This window comes from Poecilia mexicana, unplaced genomic scaffold (assembly GCF_051168715.1).
Source record: "Poecilia mexicana isolate PSO_F unplaced genomic scaffold, ASM5116871v1 scaffold_1, whole genome shotgun sequence".
NCBI classification, from domain to species: Eukaryota; Metazoa; Chordata; class Actinopteri; order Cyprinodontiformes; family Poeciliidae; genus Poecilia; species Poecilia mexicana.
The window spans coordinates 727627-745538 of record NW_028263370.1 but is presented as its reverse complement, the minus strand read 5'-3'; the positions used below and the strand labels follow the sequence as shown (position 1 = coordinate 745538).

General features: G+C 38.3%; 1 protein-coding gene across 1 annotated transcript in view; it reads right to left on the bottom strand.

Annotated features, from left to right (window-relative positions):
- Positions 1-1891: 1891 nt before the first annotated feature.
- The window catches only part of LOC106911105 (protein sidekick-1-like), a 67012-nt gene continuing 50991 nt past the window's right edge, over positions 1892-17912 (bottom strand). Inside the window, exons 20-25 of the mRNA XM_088007213.1 lie at positions 15165-15290; positions 14558-14722; positions 12147-12284; positions 10394-10514; positions 10183-10312; positions 1892-4954 (exon numbers count right to left, since the gene is read on the bottom strand). Of these exons, the coding sequence (XP_087863339.1) occupies positions 4649-4954; positions 10183-10312; positions 10394-10514; positions 12147-12284; positions 14558-14722; positions 15165-15290 (986 nt within the window). The 3' untranslated portion in view covers positions 1892-4648. The remainder of the gene's footprint in view (positions 4955-10182; positions 10313-10393; positions 10515-12146; positions 12285-14557; positions 14723-15164; positions 15291-17912) is intronic.

Genomic DNA, 17912 nt, shown 5'->3' with positions numbered 1-17912 from the left:
AATTTTTTGAAAAATGTAAGATTTGGCTTCAGTTGCACAGAAAAATATCTCACTTACAGATACAATCAGACGATTACATCTACTTGCTGGCATCAATACCATACTGCCATGAGTTGAAGGAATCTGTTTTCATCTTGTGGTTTTGTTCTGTTCCACCCACAGTCTAATTTGCTTTTTGGTATTAGTGTGTGTGTGCATGATTATTTCTCTGTGTTGCACTCCTTGGTACTTAGATGTTTAGTCATATTCAGTTTAGTTATGGCCAATACCTGATCCCTGAGTGTTATGTCATCTCTTCATCTCCATCTCTCAGATGATGCTCCATCATAGCTCTTCCATATTTATTTAATCAGTCTCACTTACTCCCATTGCAGCAGATGCCCCCACCCTTTTCCCCCCACAACCCCTGATTCATTGATTGCCAGATTTCCATTTCTCTTTTCTTTCATTAAAGGAAAGTGGTTCAACACCAACACAAGCCCACCATAACCTGGAAGCTGCTTCAACACCATGGCCATCATCCACAATCCAGCATGTTCTACATTGGGTTTACTGAGGCATTGGGTTTAATGTTTTTCTTGTACACTGCACAAAGTGGATGGAACTCTACTTCACCTCAGTACAGCTAGATGATGGGAACTTTGACACAATTTGGTGTCTAACAGGACAATAATCCCAAACACATACCCCAAACTGGTTTGAAAAGCAATACCTGCTTTGAACCTCTATTGAGGCTTCAAAGCAGCAACTCTTCATCTCCACCACTTATTGTTGTTTCTTGTTCCAAATCAACTATCTGGATGGAATATGCCTGCAGTCAAACTTCCAGTTTGTCCAGTTGGAGTCCGAGACGTTGCAACAGAGCCATCTAAAATCCCAGTAGTCTCGTAGATTTGGGTGTTCATGCCGTAGGCTTACTCTTAGGTTTAAGTAATCTCTCCTCTTGTTGTTTAGGGACAGACATCAGCAGGAAAACACAGAGGGTCCTGGTAAGAAGCTCTGCTGATCTGCCTCTGTCTACAAACACACTGCATGTGTTTTCACTCGGTTAGCTCAGATTGCTTTCAGTTCCAGGATATATTAAAAATGAAAAAAAGTAAAAGTGACCAGCAGAACCTTTAGAGTGATGATGGTAGTTCTGGAGTCTTCCTCTGTATCAGCTTAGGGAAAGAATTTATTGAGAGCTGAAAAAAAAGAAAAATAAAACAAAGCACTTTTTTCTTGGTTGGAAGGATTGATTTAAAATCCTTCAGGCTAAATTAATCTCTTGCCAGATGTGGGAGACACATATAAAGTGTTGAGAGCACATTAAAGTTCAAGAAGAATACACTTAATTTAAATGCAAAGAGAAAAACAGTTCTTAATGTCAGAGGTTTCAATAATTAAGTTCCACCTTCTGGTCACTCAGGAATAGCTAATCAATGCCAGTAAATCTGGAAACTTAATTTCATTTAGCTGCTGTGAGAGTAATAAATGCAGGGTAGCATTTTCACTGATTTATATTTAGTATTAATTATAGATGGAAAGTTCCATGTTATAGACTATCAAACAATAACTTAGGCATTTTTCATTTTAGTACTTTGATTTTAAGTTTAGATGCATATTTTTGTTATTCTTGTGTAATTAAAGTAGTGATTGCACTTTTAACTCTGAGATTAAAAAGCAAACACCAGCATGGTGATAAGTGCAACATTTTTCAGTGTAATTAGCTCTTGCCTCATTGTTTAATAATTCAGTTACCTGTTCAACATTTCTTTCTGATGTGCCTTTCCTCTGTTACTCCTTTAACTTTTCAGAACAACACAGTTTTACTTTGATATCTTGGACCACATCTGTAATTCTGTCTATGTAATAATGTGCACTTCCTTTTTACAAACTCACTAACACACTGTTATACAATGACCATTTATTCACACTGTATGGAGCTGAAATTAAGCATGTCAGAGTCAGAAACACTGCTGCTTGGCCAGAGAACCTTTAAATCAATCAGAACCAAAAACTTACAGATGGATTTTGTTTACATGTGGAGAAACAGATCAGAGAGTATCAGTCACCCAACACCTGAAAGTTAAACCAAGGTTCAGCCTGTGGGAGCTCCACCATTCAAATCTGAACAATGCTCCTCTGAAGCATCTGTAAACTTGCTCCCTCCTCTGTCCATTTTTCTGGATTTTTTAAAAATGTGAAATCAGACCTGTTTTCCCTCCATCAGCCAATGCACTTCCTGCTGTGTTCTTTTTATGCTTGAATCAAACTAAATAAACATCAGAACTACATAAAACACAGAAGTAAAAAGGGCTTAAATGTACAAAATCCATCTTAAAAACACACACACACACACACACACACACACACACACACACACACACACACACACACACACACACACACACACACACACACACTATGGCACATGTTGCTGTGCAGTGAACTTCACAGATATTAGCCAGGCTTAGTGAGCACAGAGCTGTTTCACACGTTAGCTTGTAGGCACGCATGTCGCACCCAAGACCTGGACAAACAAAATGTCATCTCAGCAAAATGAAGATGAAATGTTTGCGGCTTCAGCTCAGTGCAAGCATTATAGCTTAGGAAGCTGCGATAAAAGGAGGACAGGCAGTACACAGTAAAAAAACAAAAACAAAAAACTAATTTTTCCATATACCTTGTAAAAGTATTAATATGTCTAACGTTTTTAACATTTGTGACATTAAAAGCACAAACTCCAGAGGTAGGAGGTTAGGGGTTGGACAAACATAGAATAGTACAAAAAAGGGTAAATGATGTAAAAAATTTGAACAAAAATAATTTAATTATGGTGTGCTGTTTTTTTTTTTTATTAACCCTCTTCACTCTGATACCCATAAGTAAAATCCAGTGTCAAATACTTAGTAAATGTAGTCCACCTGGGAGTAATTTCTTGTTAGTATAAATGCATGAAGACCAAAGAACCCAGCTGACAGGTCATGGAGAAGCTGTGGAGGAGTTTAAAGCAGGGTTGGTTTATAAAACAATCCCAATTTTTGAAAAACTCACAGAGCTCTGTTCAGTCCACCAACTAAAAATAGAACCAGCATAGAGGCCAAAGCAAACCTGTGGATGATGTCAGATGATCCCAAAATTTACATGTAATGTAAATTGTAAATATAATGTTTAAATAAACCCAATTCTAGTGATGTTCGGATGTTATTGTGTAAAACAATGTCTCAACTTCATTGGAATGTGTTGCAGACATCAAATCCAAATAAGTGAATATTAGGAGAAAAAAAAAGTTTACCTATTTGAACATTATTGTGTCTTTGTAGTAAATTCAACTGAATATAGGTTGAAACTTCATTGGAGTTGGGGTTATAAGACAACTAAAACTGCACATCAACCTGAATGCACTCAGGACGGTGGCAGCATTATTCTTTGGGGATGCTTCTCCAGCAGAAACAGGATAGCAAAAAAAGGGCTGGGTTAGCCTCCCAACCACACCTCCCTAAGCAAACATCCAGAGCTACAACACATGGTTTAGATCATGTCTTATCATGAATGGCTCAGTCAAAGTCCAGATGTAAATTTAATCCAAGACTTGAAAAGGATGTTTACAGCTGCTCTCCATCCTGTCTGAGCAGCAGATGTTTTTACTACTTTTAATCTGTAGATTTGCAAGTTGTGCAGCTGTGGCTGCAGCAAAAGTTCTGATGCAAGGAGACTGAATACAAATGTGTAGCACACTTTGTTTTTCTTTGGGAAGTTTGCAAACTATCCTTTTTCTTTCAATTTTCCAAGTATGCACCACTTTGTAATAGTCTGTCATATAAAATCCTAATAATACAAGCTGAATTTTGAGGTTGCAATGTGACAAAATGTGAACATATTTCAAAGTACTGTATTCCAATTCAAAAATCACTCTCCCAAACTGCTCAACGCTCTGACATTGCAGGTAAGTGCTGAAAAACATCTGCTCATGCTCACTCTCTGTCCATTTCAGATTCAAAAAGCTGTAATTATCAAACATTTTTCTCCTTTCTTCTCTTGTCTGCTGTGGTATCTGAAAGCTGGCAGCGCTGCGTTTGTGTGCATGGATCAGTCTGTGGAAAAGAAAAAAGCTGCTCACTTGTGTGTAGTTTTTTTTCCCCCACAGCCTTTAAGTTCCCATCTCTCAGCTGGAGATGCTGAAATAGTGCATCAGAGATGGTGTTAAGTGGGGACTTGTGCACTTAAGTGTAGGTACAGAAAACAGACGAGAAGTTTTGTGCAGAAGTTCCAGCTTCCTTTAGCTCCAGGGGGGGTCTTAGCAAGACATTAATGGGCTCAACACATAAATACAGTCGTTACGGCTCTCTGTGGAGAGTCTCTGGAGTAGACAGAAGTAAGCTGGTGAGAATTTGTGAAAAATGAGGATGTAATGGTGCATTTAAGCACACTAAGAAAAAGAGCACACACTGAACACAGGGTCTTCATGAGCAGAGACGAAGGCGAGTAAGGAGTGTGAGTTTAGTTCTTTGGGGCATGACGGCTCCTTTGTTCCCAGTTCCTTCAGCCCAAACACATGGCAGCACCCCCTTTCTTCCATGTGTGGGTGTGTGTGTGCATGTGTGTGTGCGTGTGTGTGTGTGTGTGTGTGTGTTTGTGCATTTTTGTGCAAACACTGTCTCTAGAGTCAAACGAAGGAAGAAAACCCTGTCACAGGAGTGCGTGACCCCGGTGGGTTGGCGTTGGGATTGATGTGTGTGTGCGCGGGCTGCCCTGTGGGTGTGTAAGCTCCCCCTGTGCTGTGCTGTGTCACCACCGTCTGATAGTAGGGCTCTGTGTCAGCGGTGGCACACTCGTCGTAGGCAAAAGGACTCCCTGTCCCTTTGAGGCCTTTGGGCTGCCGTTTCCAGGAGTTGTAGTAAGTGGGGTCGCTCATGTAGTGGTTGACAAAGGAGTGCTTTGGCTGTTCATCCTCGTAGTCGCTGTCCGTTAGCTGCACACAAACAACAGGATGCTTTTCAACTTACCAGTTATGACAGGAACAAGAGTAAGACAGGAAAACTAAATTACTGGTACAGAAAAAAATGCTATTCTGTGATATTTTCCTGCTATTTTAAAACATATTTGAATCTCTATAAAAAGCAGGCTTCCAAATAAGTTGAGAGGATAATTGGCTCAAGGAAAAAGTGAAGAATAAACTCCCTCTCAACACATCTGAGCTGCTGCCCTCTGGAGGGCGCTAGAGGCTAATTAAAACAAAGGCAAACCGACACAGAAAACTTTTCTCCAAATGATGGATACAAGCTGCTGTTAAAATCTAAAGAAGAAGAAACTTTTGTCCCCTCAAAGTCATAAACATGTTGATCTCAATCATCTCAGTCTGTCTCTTCAAACAGACTTTCAACATAAAGCATTAAGTCTCTCTTTAACTACTTTTTATTACATTACCACAACAAACTCCATTGTATTATACATAGATTCTGTGACAAAACAACACAAAGTTGTGCTTAATTTTAAAGTGAATATAAAAAATTTAAAGTGGGATCACTCTTTAATCTAATATCTGTAGATAACATCCAAGACAACAAACTGAGTTGAAAATGTATAAAAAAGATAAAAAAATAAATAAAATAAATAAAATTAAATTAAATTAAATAATTTTTTAAAAAGCTACATAAGTGGTTTATTTATATAGTTAGAGGCAATTCACAACATGTCACCTCAATCCAATCATACATTCTAATTGACCCTAGTCACCTAGCAATGCAGTCAACTTCAGCCTATAATTCAAACTGGTAAAGTTTTCTATCATATCTTTATATCCACAGCTCAGGTGAATTATCGTTTACAGAATGATTGTTCATTCTGCAATTCTGGCCTTCATGCAGAATGGATAGAATAAAGTCAGGATTGAAAGAAAGAGCAAAAGTCATGTTTGAGGTTTGGCACAAGGAGTGTTGGCCAACTTACCTTAAGTAGTAATTCGAAAGTAATTACTGATTACTTTCCCAAGAGAATAATCCAGTTAATACTTTACTGATTACTTATTTTAAAAGTAATCAATTACTTTAATTACTTTATTTAGTTACTTGTTTTTGTTTGACTTGTAACTTAATGAACATTTCATCAAGAAAAATGTAATGAAATGCAAGTCTGATTTGAAGAATTTTTTTTCTGCACATTCCATGATAAAGAAAATCAAGTCTCTCTTCTGTTAAACTATATTTCTTCCTAACCATGCAAAGCACAATTGTTTTTGTGTTTGCATTCTTTCATTCAAAACAGATGTAAAATACAGTGATAATATAAAATAATTTAAATTGATATCTCCTGACTGTCCTCTGAATTAGTACCATTTCCATCTTTTAACAGTTTTTGAAGTAGAGAGAGGACTAGTAATGAGTTTTAAAAAATCTCTTTTCACCTGTTTAGCAGGAGAGGGGCTGTCAGCGGTTTGCCCTGTGGAATCTATGTGGTAGAAGCAATGGTCAAGTCAGTGAGAGGGTCTGGGGGCTCTGGGGGCTACTGTTCAAATATGAAGTAGAATTTTCACTAGAGATAAGTTTTCTTCCCACACAGAGCGAACAGCTAATGATGGCGCTTCCAAGCATTAAACGCTACATTGTTCTGCTGCACTCTGTACTGTTTGCTGCAGATTTACGCTTTGGTTTGTTACCATGACCAGTGATGACGCACACACAGACATGATTGTCATGAGAGGATTACAAACAAAATCACAGTCTGCTTGTGTGGAGTAACAGTAATCTAATGACTTTTTTTTATTTTTAATTGTAGTTCCTTATTTTACTTGTTACTTGAAAAAAGTAACTTGGTTACATTAATATGTTACTGGCCACAAGTCATGTTGGGATACAGCAAACAATGTGGGAGAATGTGCTCTAGTCACATGAGACCAAACTTGTTTTGCAACAACATGGTCTGTGAGGAGGAAGCCATGACTTCAAAAGAAACATTAAAAAGCCATATTGCAGTTTGCAAAAGCACACAGGGACAGTAACTTTCATTTTTGGAGTCATATCCTGATCTGTTTGGCCATAATGTTTCCACATTTGGATGGAAACATCTAAAAACATCAGCCCAGAAGTTAAAAATTGGTCTTCCAAATTAACAATGGCGCAAAGCATTCAGACAAACTGGTTTAGCTTCAGATAGTGAGAAACAAAATGGCGCATGTGTCTTTCTATTCTGTGAATGTAAACTTCTGGTTTCAACTGTACATCTCAAGGAAAATACACAGAAGTTTATGGCATGTCAAAGTTCCAGGCATGTGACTATTTCTGCAAGACACAGATTCGCTATATTAAAAGTGTGAGACCTGTGTAATATGATACATATCTAGAAAAGATGCAATATAATCAGCACATATACAGGTGCTGGTCATAAAATTAGAATATTGTGATAAAGTTCATTATTTTCCATAATGTCATGATAAAAATTAAATTGTCATATATTTTAGATTCATTGCACACCAACTGAAATATTTCAGGTCTTTAATTGTTTTAATTTTGATGATTTTGGCAAACAGCTCATGAAAACCCAAAATCCCTGTCTCAAAAAATTAGAATATTATGAAAAGGTTCTCTGAACGAGCAATAAAAATAATCATCTGAATCAACAAAGTAACTCTAAACACCTGAAAAAGATTCCTGAGGCCTTTAAAAACTCCCAGCCTGGTTCATTACTCAAAACCGCAATCATGGGTCAGACTGCTGACCTGACTGCTGTCCAGAAGGCCATCACTGACATCCTCAAGCAAGAGGGTGAGAAACAGAAAGAAATTTCTGAACGAATCGGCTGTTTGCAGAGTGTTATATCAAGGCACCTCAGTGGGAAGTCAGTAGGAAGGAAAAAGTGTGGCAGAAAACGCTGCACAACGAGAAGAGGTGACCGGATCCTGAGGAAGATTGTGGAGAAGGGCCGATTCCAGACCAAATTAAATTTTCATCTCCATAAAACTTTTCAGCAGATGGAAGCATGAAGTGCTCCAAAATCTTCTGATAGCTGCTGCATTGATCCTGCCCTTGATAAAACCCAGTGGACCAACACCAGCAGCTGACATGGCACCCAGACCATCACTGACTGTGGATACTTGACACTGGACTTCTGGCATTTTGGCATTTCCTTCTCCCCAGTCTTCCTCCAGAGTCTGGCACTTTGATTTCCGAATGACATGCAAAGTTTGCTTTCATCCGAAAAAAGTACTTTGGACCACTGAACAACAGTGGTCCAAAGTGCTGCTTCTCTGTAGCCCAGGTCAGGCGCTTCTGCCGCTGTTTCTGGTTCAAAAGTGGCTTGACCTTTGACCTGGGGAATGCGGCACCTGTAGCCCATTTCCTGCACACGCCTGTGCACAGTGGCTCTGGATGTTTCTACTCCAGACTCAGTCCACTGCTTCCCCCAAGGTCTGGAATCGGCCCTTCTCCACAATCTTCCTCAGGGTCCGGTCACCTCTTCTCGTTGTGCAGCGTTTTCTGCCACACTTTTTCCTTCCTACTGACTTCCCACTGAGGTGCCTTGATATAACACTCTGCAAACAGCCGATTCGTTCAGAAATTTCTTTCTGTTTCTCACCCTCTTGCTTGAGGATGTCAGTGATGGCCTTCTGGACAGCAGTCAGGTCAGCAATCTGACCCATGATTGCGGTTTTGAGTAATGAACCAGGCTGGGAGTTTTTAAAGGCCTCAGGAATCTTTTTCAGGTGTTTAGAGATACTTTGTTGATTCAGATGATTATTTTTATTGCTCGTTCAGAGAACCTTTTCATAATATTCTAATTTTTTGAGACAGGGATTTTGGGTTTTCATGAGCTGTTTGCCAAAATCATCAAAATTAAAACAATAAAAGACCTGAAATATTTCAGTTGGTGTGCAATGAATCTAAAATATATGACAATTTAATTTTTATCATGACATTATGGAAAATAATGAACTTTATCACAATATTCTAATTTTATGACCAGCACCTGTACACTATTTTCATTATGCTGTATTTGTCTAATATAGTAATGTTTAGATTTTTTTTTATTATTCTCTGAAGTCCTTTTGTTATATCAGGAATTTAATTTTATTATATACAATGATCAGAGATTATTCTACTCTACTCTACTCTACTCTATTCTATTCTGTAAAACCAAAGTTACAGCACAGCAATATAATACCACAACAAATATCTAAAATAGCCTTCTAAGAGCTACATCCACTGAGATTAACCTGGCTTTTTTCAGCTTCCTCTGTTGGACTAAAAGCTTTGTACGAGTCAGAGCCTGTTAGCAGAGCTTCATGTTGTTTTGCCGACTAACCCTTTGAGGACCATAATAAATCAGATCAGTCATGAATCTATGTTTCTCTTTTCAGCTTTTTTGACAGAAGACATGCTACACAAACTGAAGACTGAAAATTCTTGTCACTTTCTTTTGACTGTACACCTCAGAAAATATCAGACAGATTTTCTTCCAAATGTAAAGTGCTTCCGAATTGTAAGGATCACATCGATCACAATTGTTTGGTGACATGTTACAGTGGTTCCAGAATTTTCAGTAAATTATTTTTGGTCATTTTGAAAGTATGAACACAAACGTTCCAAGTGAATTTATGGCAGATACATTAGCAGTTGATAAGTTTTAAATGTAAACCAGAAAAAAAAATAAAAATATAAAAAAAACAAGAAAGGGAAGGAAAGATGGAAAGAAAGTAGAAGAATAGATGGACAAATAGCTTGACAAATAAAGGGCAGAGGGATGGATAGATAAATGAATGAACAGATTTAGAGAACAGAATTTGGAATAAAGTGGGGGAAAACAAATATTTTCCCTGCTTTTCCAGACTTGTTAGAATACTTTATATCATATTCTGGATTCAGCTCCGTGACCTCAGTCCAGAACCAAAACTGATTGAGGCACAATGTGAAGGATTAATCTTTTTCACTCTACAGCTATTAGTTTGCTCCTTTCTTAACAATAGTAGAAACATAAACTCTGAGGAATTAACCTACACAATCTATAGATAAAAAGATGCCAGATCAGTTAAAAACTAGTGATCAAATATCTGGCACTAATCAACTGATCTTCATAAGTCAGACACACTGGTGTAAAATTGTGGCACATATTGAGACAAAGTTACACCAAACAGAAACAGGAGGAGCTTAAACTGAGGCAAACATTGGAAAGCCACATCCATAAAGACAGACTAGAAAACACAGATACCTCTGATTCAGAGACCTCAGTGGGTTTCTCTGTGAGTGTGGTGCTTTCAGTGAGCACTGCTCCGTTATAGTTGTTACAGATGTCTTCATCAGAATAGTGGAGCCCACCTGGACTGGGCCTGGGTGGAGATCTGGACACAAATTTGGATGATGAAACTGTTATTTTTCTTCCAATGAGGATTAGTGCTATGTAATCCTCTGAGAGAGCTAACCTGGTCCCATTCTTTTTGAGGAAGGAGTTCTTGGTGTTGAGTGTTCTGCTGTTTAGCTCCAGAGAAGTAAAACCACCGTTGTCGAGGGTTACCGACTCCTCCCCTGGAGTAATGTGCTTTCCTGCAGGAATATAAGAAAAAAAGAAGGACATTTGAAGAAGCTGGTCCAATAGATTACTGTTTCTATACAGCAGGACATCTTGTTTTTTTAATTCTACCTACACTATTCAGCTATTTTTATACATATGTGTTGAAACTGTCACCATGTCCTGACAGTATGAAATGAGACAGAAAATATGTGAGAAAAAAATCAAGTTCCTCTGCCTCCTTCCAGTGCTCCCAATCAGAGGCAGGAGGAGGGGCTTACCCCAGTCAATCACAATCTCATGTAGCACTGCTCATCCCCCTTGGTCTTTGCTATGCTGCAGCTAGCAAGGAATGTCATGAATGCATTAGCAGCATTGACTGACAGCACTAAGGCCTTCCTGCAGCAAAAGCAGCTCAAGAAGGAGCTGGAGTAGATCAATCTTTTCACAGATTATCTGTGAGCAGACTCATTCTCACAAAACTAATCTCCATCATTTATTTGGCTTTGGTTCAATTCAAAATATCTTATTAATCTCAAAGGAAAATTAAATAATAAAAGTGCAAAGTGATGTAGCTAGTCCCAAAACTACAAAAAGTCAGAGTAGATTTCTGTACTAAAATAAAACCATTTGAGAATAATAAATTAAACTAAAGTAGTTTAGGCTCAAGGATCAGAGGTGAGCAGAAAATCAGAACCAGCCACTGCTTCAGTTTCTTCCAGTTATATTTTTTTTATTCAGTCATTTCTCAGACTTCTCTCCCAGCATTCAAAAACTCCCTGGTTTTATACAAACTTTACACCACACCTGTGCTTGATTGGACACAGCCACCAAGGAACAGGTCAAACAAACAAAATCTAAATAAAGAAACACCAAAACTACAAATCAATTTACAAACTCCTACATAATGAAATTATCTGCAAAATAAGTTACATAATCCAAAATAACTCAAAAGATTATTTTTAAAGAAAAACAAACAAAGCAATACACAAGAAAAACCCTCTAATTGGTAGAACCCAATAAGGTAATCACTGACATCATCCAGCCACTTAATCAGGAAGTACTGGGTCGGCCCCTCCCACACTCCTGCAGATCTACAAGGACAAATGATGGTGAGTACAAAGAAAAAATAAATACACCTTGAAACAAATTCAACCCACAATCCAGAAATAATAACCAACCTAAACATAGATGGATCCTGCAACATAATGCTAACACAAACAAACCCGGGATAGTAAGTAAAGCAACATTGCAATGTTTACATTAATTATTCTAATCAGCTATAAAAATAAGTGAATGAGAAAATATAAGGGACAAGTGGTGAACATAAACTGAGCCACTTTGTCACAGTAAGGAAAACAAAAATCCAGTCAGATGTTTGGGAGTGGGCTCTGTCCTGATTCATCAGAGTGAAGGAACAAGGTTACACCTCTCAGCTCAACAAGCGGCTAGAGGCAGTTTTACAAACAAACGCGTGAATAGGTGCCCCAAAAGTGTCTCAGCTTTTCAGTGTCATAAAAACAGACGATTCTGAATCACTATGTTTAGGTAATGATGCTACTAAAGCTGAAAACGTTTTGTCTGAAGAATAAAAATAAATGGACAAACATCATCTGCACAATTGTGGCACCTGAAAGACTTAAAGGTTGAATAAGAGAAGCACAGACCTGTACCACAGGCCTTGTATTTGGTGCTGTGTCCATGCAAGAGCAGAGTAAAGACCAGGACCAGGATGAGGATGAGGCCCACCAGAGCCATCACCAGCAGGAACCACCACTCTTCATAAAAAGGACGCTCCGACAATGCTGCACGCAGAGAGATGGATTAGGACATTAAACATGTCTGATTTATTCTTGATTCTATCGAACATATAATGCTACAAAAGTGAATTTAACAATATGCTTGCTGCAATATTTGCTGGTCTATTTTGTATACGGTCACAGATGTCAGTTTAAAATTTCAAATGTATACACATTCAAAGAACCTCAGTGTTTAATCTTAACTCTTTAGTGCAAAAAAACTGATTGAAAATCGATTTATTCACTGCATGTTTATGTCTGTCTGTGTAAGGCTGAGATGGAACTGCACATAAAAACATCCTTTTAAAGCAGGGGTGCTCAAGTCCAGTCCTCGACAGCTACCATCCTGCAGCTTTCAGATGCTTCCCTGCTCCAACAAACCTGAATCAAATGAATGGTTCGTTATCAGACCTGTTCAGAGCTGATCCTGGTCTGTTGGAGCAAGAATGCTTCTAAAAATTGCAAGATGGTAACTCTTGAGGATTGGACTTGAGCACCCCTGCTTTAATTATTCAGACTACCAACACAAAAGAGACACAATCAAAACTGACTTATTACCCTGCAATAACTCAGAAATAGTCCAAATAGTTTTAATAAAAAATATTTTTTAATTTGTTTTCTTCTTACGGAAAGTTTCTGTTTATATCAGAGGTTTGTGGTGCATTTCTATCCAAAAGAAAAAGATATAAAACTTCAGATATATCACAACGAGATATTAATATGCATCGAAAAACCTCACAAAAGCCTTATATTATAGTAGAAAGTACAATGGCCACCGTAAGAATGGCTTACAGTATTCAATTATGCCTCATGAACTGATCAGTACATTATTGCGAGGGAACGCAAAAGAAAAAAACAATCCCCATCTCCCCTAAAGGGCTCTGTACAAACCAACTTGGCCATCTGTAAAACAGGAAAAAAATAAAAAGCTATACCCCTGGGATAAAACAAAGATGGAAAATTACCCAGTCACACATTACTATCAAGAAATTATTTAAATACCAGTCTCCATAATATGATTGCAAAAATATTTCAGATAATTTGTCATCAATTCTGTGAATTTATATTTTCTTCAGAGCAAAAACTCTCCAAACATCATAGTAGAAGATGCTTTACAATTTGTGAAAAAAAAGAAAAAAAAAAAATCACATTGATGTACTTTTCCCCCAAAATTATTCAAACAGATCATTGTGGCAATATACTTATATTAAAGATCCAAGTGACTCCAAACCACTTTTATTAGCAATGGATACCAACATCAGGGCTTTTGCTGCTCCAGCATAAAAAAGTATTTTGTATTTACACTAAATGTCCTTTTCTGACATTAAAATTTGCTTAATGTTCTGAAACACATTAGTGGGACAAAAAGAAATAAAAAATGTTAGGGGGAAATTTTTTAAAAAGGCAGTATTGTGTATTTTCCAGGCATAGTGCCATATCATGGCACAATCAACGAACTATGCTGCCGTCACTTGTTATAAAAATGCTATGCCTATCAAATATGACTTAAAAGAAATTCAACTTCATAATTTAATGCCTTGAAATTGGGCCTTTGTCTCATTAAAAACTCCTGCTCTTTCTGAAACTCAGGAACTCATCACAACATGGCTCCTCTATTAACCCTGTAACAACGGTTTTGCCAAATGAAATCAGACTTTGCAGATGCACAGTTCCATCAGGTGTTTACTAATTGCTGCTAGCCAGTCTGAAGGAGGAAGTTGCGGGGAGGTCTGCTCTTTGAGGAGGTACAATTGCATTCAACCATTCAACTGCATAAACAGTTGAATGGTTGCCGTGGGAGATTTGAAGGATTTCTTAAACATGGATGAAAGAAGGGAACACTCCTGGTATGTTTTTAATGAAGGATTAACATTATAACCTGATGTAAAGCACAGAAAAGTAATTGACTTTACATAACTTTGCCCCTTTAACAGCACAGTAGTGTTTTTTATTTTATTTTACACTCATTCAGGATATTGTGTATTTAGAATACAAAAAGTAAAATGCCGCAGCAAATCTCTACTCTAAGTGTCTGTTCCTCTGATCTTTTCATCAGAAGCGCTAACTAAATGTTTAAAGATAACTGATAAGCATCTGAGGTTAGATTTCTGTTTGACCTGTTACACAGGCTGCAGCTGAAGCAGTTCTGCCTTTACGTGGAGGCAAAAACCCAATCACCTCAGTATCTTCCTGTTCTATGCTGCATCCATCAGGCTGGATCTACTGTCTAAACTTTCCCAGCATTATCTCCAGTGGTTTGCACATCTGTGTGTGTTTACCAGCAAGAGCCACGGAGGGTGCGCTTGGCTGTCCGTAACCATAGCGATTCACAGCAATGACTCTGAACTCATAGCTGACCCCTGACCTCAAACGCTCCAGTGGCACGGAGACGGACCTGCTGGCTGGAGGGAGGAGTCGGATGAAGGAATCCCAGACTCCCTCATCTACAGGAATACAGGTTTCATTAACACAAGTGGATGGATAGAACTGTTAGCTGTGAGTAAGAATGATACATTTTAGATGGTAACAATATTGTGGTGGAGGCAGTAATTGCTGTTACGATTTTTAATAAAGAGGCTTATTCATTGTTAGCAGAAGAAAAATTCAATCAAAGACTACAATTGCTCTCCTGCAGAGTGGTGAAGCTCTTTCCTTTCCTGTATTACACACACACCTACACACACACGCACCCATGAGCCCACACACTCACACACACACACACGCACACACACACACACACACACACACACAGGTCTTTAATTGTGCCTGACTTGATTTGCACCATGGGATATGCAGAGACTTGCCACTCAGAACAGTTTAGTGTGAGTAAGTAAAAGAATCAGTGCAGACAGTGCAAAGGTCGAAGCAATGAGCAACAGAGCTCACCTGAGGGACGCGCCTCCACAACGTAACCAGTAACAGGAGCTGCACCCATGTCTCCCTCTGACCAGTGGATGGTGAGAGCAGATGATGTCTTGGTGATGGACATTTCCACCGGCGGCCCAGGGGACCCTTTAGTATCAAAGGAACACATTCACATGTAGACATGGTACTGATTTGTGTTGTTTTCCTGGGAATCAACCCACAGAAATTAGTTGGTAACACTTTATTTGAAGGGGGTTGAATAAGACTGACATAACACTGTCATAAACATGACATAACTAACACCTGTCATGAACATGAATAAGCCTTCATGAATATTTATGACTGTTGTCATAAAGCAGGGGTGTCAAACTCAATTTCACCGAGGGCCACTTCAGCATATTGGCCACACTCAACGGGCCACATTGACGGTACAAATCAGGAGTGCATCCCTGCTAAAACACACCCCAGACAAAAGGTTGACTTCCCTCATTCAGTTCTGTAGAGGCTTATAATGAGTCAATGGTCCAGGTGTGTTAGAGAAGGAACGCATCTAAAGTTGCAGAATGGTAGCTCTGGAAAATTAGACTTGGGCACCCCTAGCATAAATGTATAAAAATACAATGTTAAAAATAAATTAAACAACACCTCATATAGTTAAATAACTGATTTTATGTATTGAAGTTTTAAATATTAAATTTGAGTTTCCATGGATGTAAAATTACTGCTCAGTTTAAAAATTACAATATTTAAATCAGTTGTTTAAAGGTAAGCAAACAAATAATAAAAACAATCACATGGGCAGACATTATAGACTTTACGCAAAGATTTAGTCTCAGAGGCAACTGAAATCAATTAATTAAAAAAAATCCTTTCTGAATATCATCTCATGGTCTCTGAACTAAATGCGTTTTCTGACCGGGAGCTGACAGCGTGTTGTAGAGTTATGGACCGGACGCTTTGGAGCGTCTGGTTAGGAAGCGCATTACAAACCTTTGGTTGAAATGGAGCTTAAATTCAAGTCTCCATTACAGACCAGAGAAAACTAAAGAGAATGCAACGTTGTGTTAATCAATTTGAGGAGCCCGCAGTTTATCTTGAGGAAATAAATGACGATGCAAAAGTTAATTAGACTGTAACATGCGCAGTCAGCTGCTCAACCACTGCGGACGCAGCTCCGCCGCTGCGAAGACTTAGAAACCGCTGAAAGTTTCCAACATCCAGCGGATTTAACAAATGGAGCCTTCTTGGTGCACGTTACCCAGGAGGGCGGCGTTCTGGAGGAGCTGCAGACGTAACATCTGTCCGTTTCGGGGAAGCGAAACCACGCAAATAAATAAATAAATAAAAAAATAAATCCTGGTAAAAGCGCACACCGGACCGCGCAGGGTAAAACACTCACAGAGTTCAGTTGATCTGTTTGGATCAGACAGATCCAACTGACTGATGAATTAGCGCAGATTTTTCTGCAGATGGGAACCAGGAGGAAGTGTGTTCAGACCCCAGCGGGTGAAGTGATGCTAATTTAAGTAAATTCGCTTAATTTAATTTATTAAAAGTTATTGGGGCTACAGTCTGTGGTTTTTGTTACTAGGAAGAAAAATGTAGATGCATTTATCTGCTTAATTTGTGATGGGATCTGGATTCACGGTGAATATTAACTAAACCGCATAAAATGCGACTAAATAGCCGATGTTAATATGATTGTAATTTCACGGATAAAAATAGTATATGACCGATTTTTTTTATGTTGTCGGTCAAAGTAACGGATAACAAAAAAGTCTAGCGCGACCTGCCGCCCTGACACCAACTCACACACATCTTCATTCAGTCTTACTTGTAAATCGATTTTTCTTTTCTTGGACGTTTTGATGTTAGCTTGTCGATGTCTCAGTTTTATTCGCTGGGAAAAATCAATAAGTAGCTTGAGGTGACTCTGCTGCTCTCTAGTGGCGAGAAGCCATAATGTTGGCTGGTAACAATCGGAATGCATTGTGGGAGATGTAGTTTGTAGTCAATTCGTGCTCAAAACCTATTTTAAGTCAATCATCGACCTATAAAATGCTGAGGCGGGCCACATAAAATGACATGGCGGGCCACATATGGCCCGCGGGCCTTGAGTTTGACACATGTGTCATAAAGCATCATTCGGTAAATTATGACACTTTTAATACAAAGTTGACATTATTCAAAATGTCTTTGTTATGACAACTTGACATTAACCAAGAAATCATTACTGATATAAATTTGTTATAAAAGTATTACTGATTGCACTTTAAAAATGAGGTAACTTATGTTATTAAAGGTAAAGTTTAAACAGTAATGATTTCCTGGTTAATGTCAAGATGTCATAACAAAGACATTTTGAATAATGTCAACTTTGTATTAAAAGTTTCATAATTTACCGAATGACGCTTTACGACAACAGTCATAAATATTCATGAAGGCTTATTCATGTTCATGACAGGTGTTATGTCATGTTTATGACAGTGTCATGTCAGTCTTATTCAACCACCTTCAAATAAAGTGTTACCAATTAGTTTAATCCTACCTATAATTTATTAGCAATGCATAATACATCGGCACTAACATCACTATCGACTGGTATTAGTCATTTTTTAACATATCAGTATTGGTCCGATAAATAAAACTGGCCTGATAATAACAATAAGTATTAATTTCCACTTTGTTTCCATTTGTGTCAGGAGGGGAAGGGGCAGAGGTTGGTACTTCACGTTTGGTTCAATACAATTCAATACATTATCCTGTGTT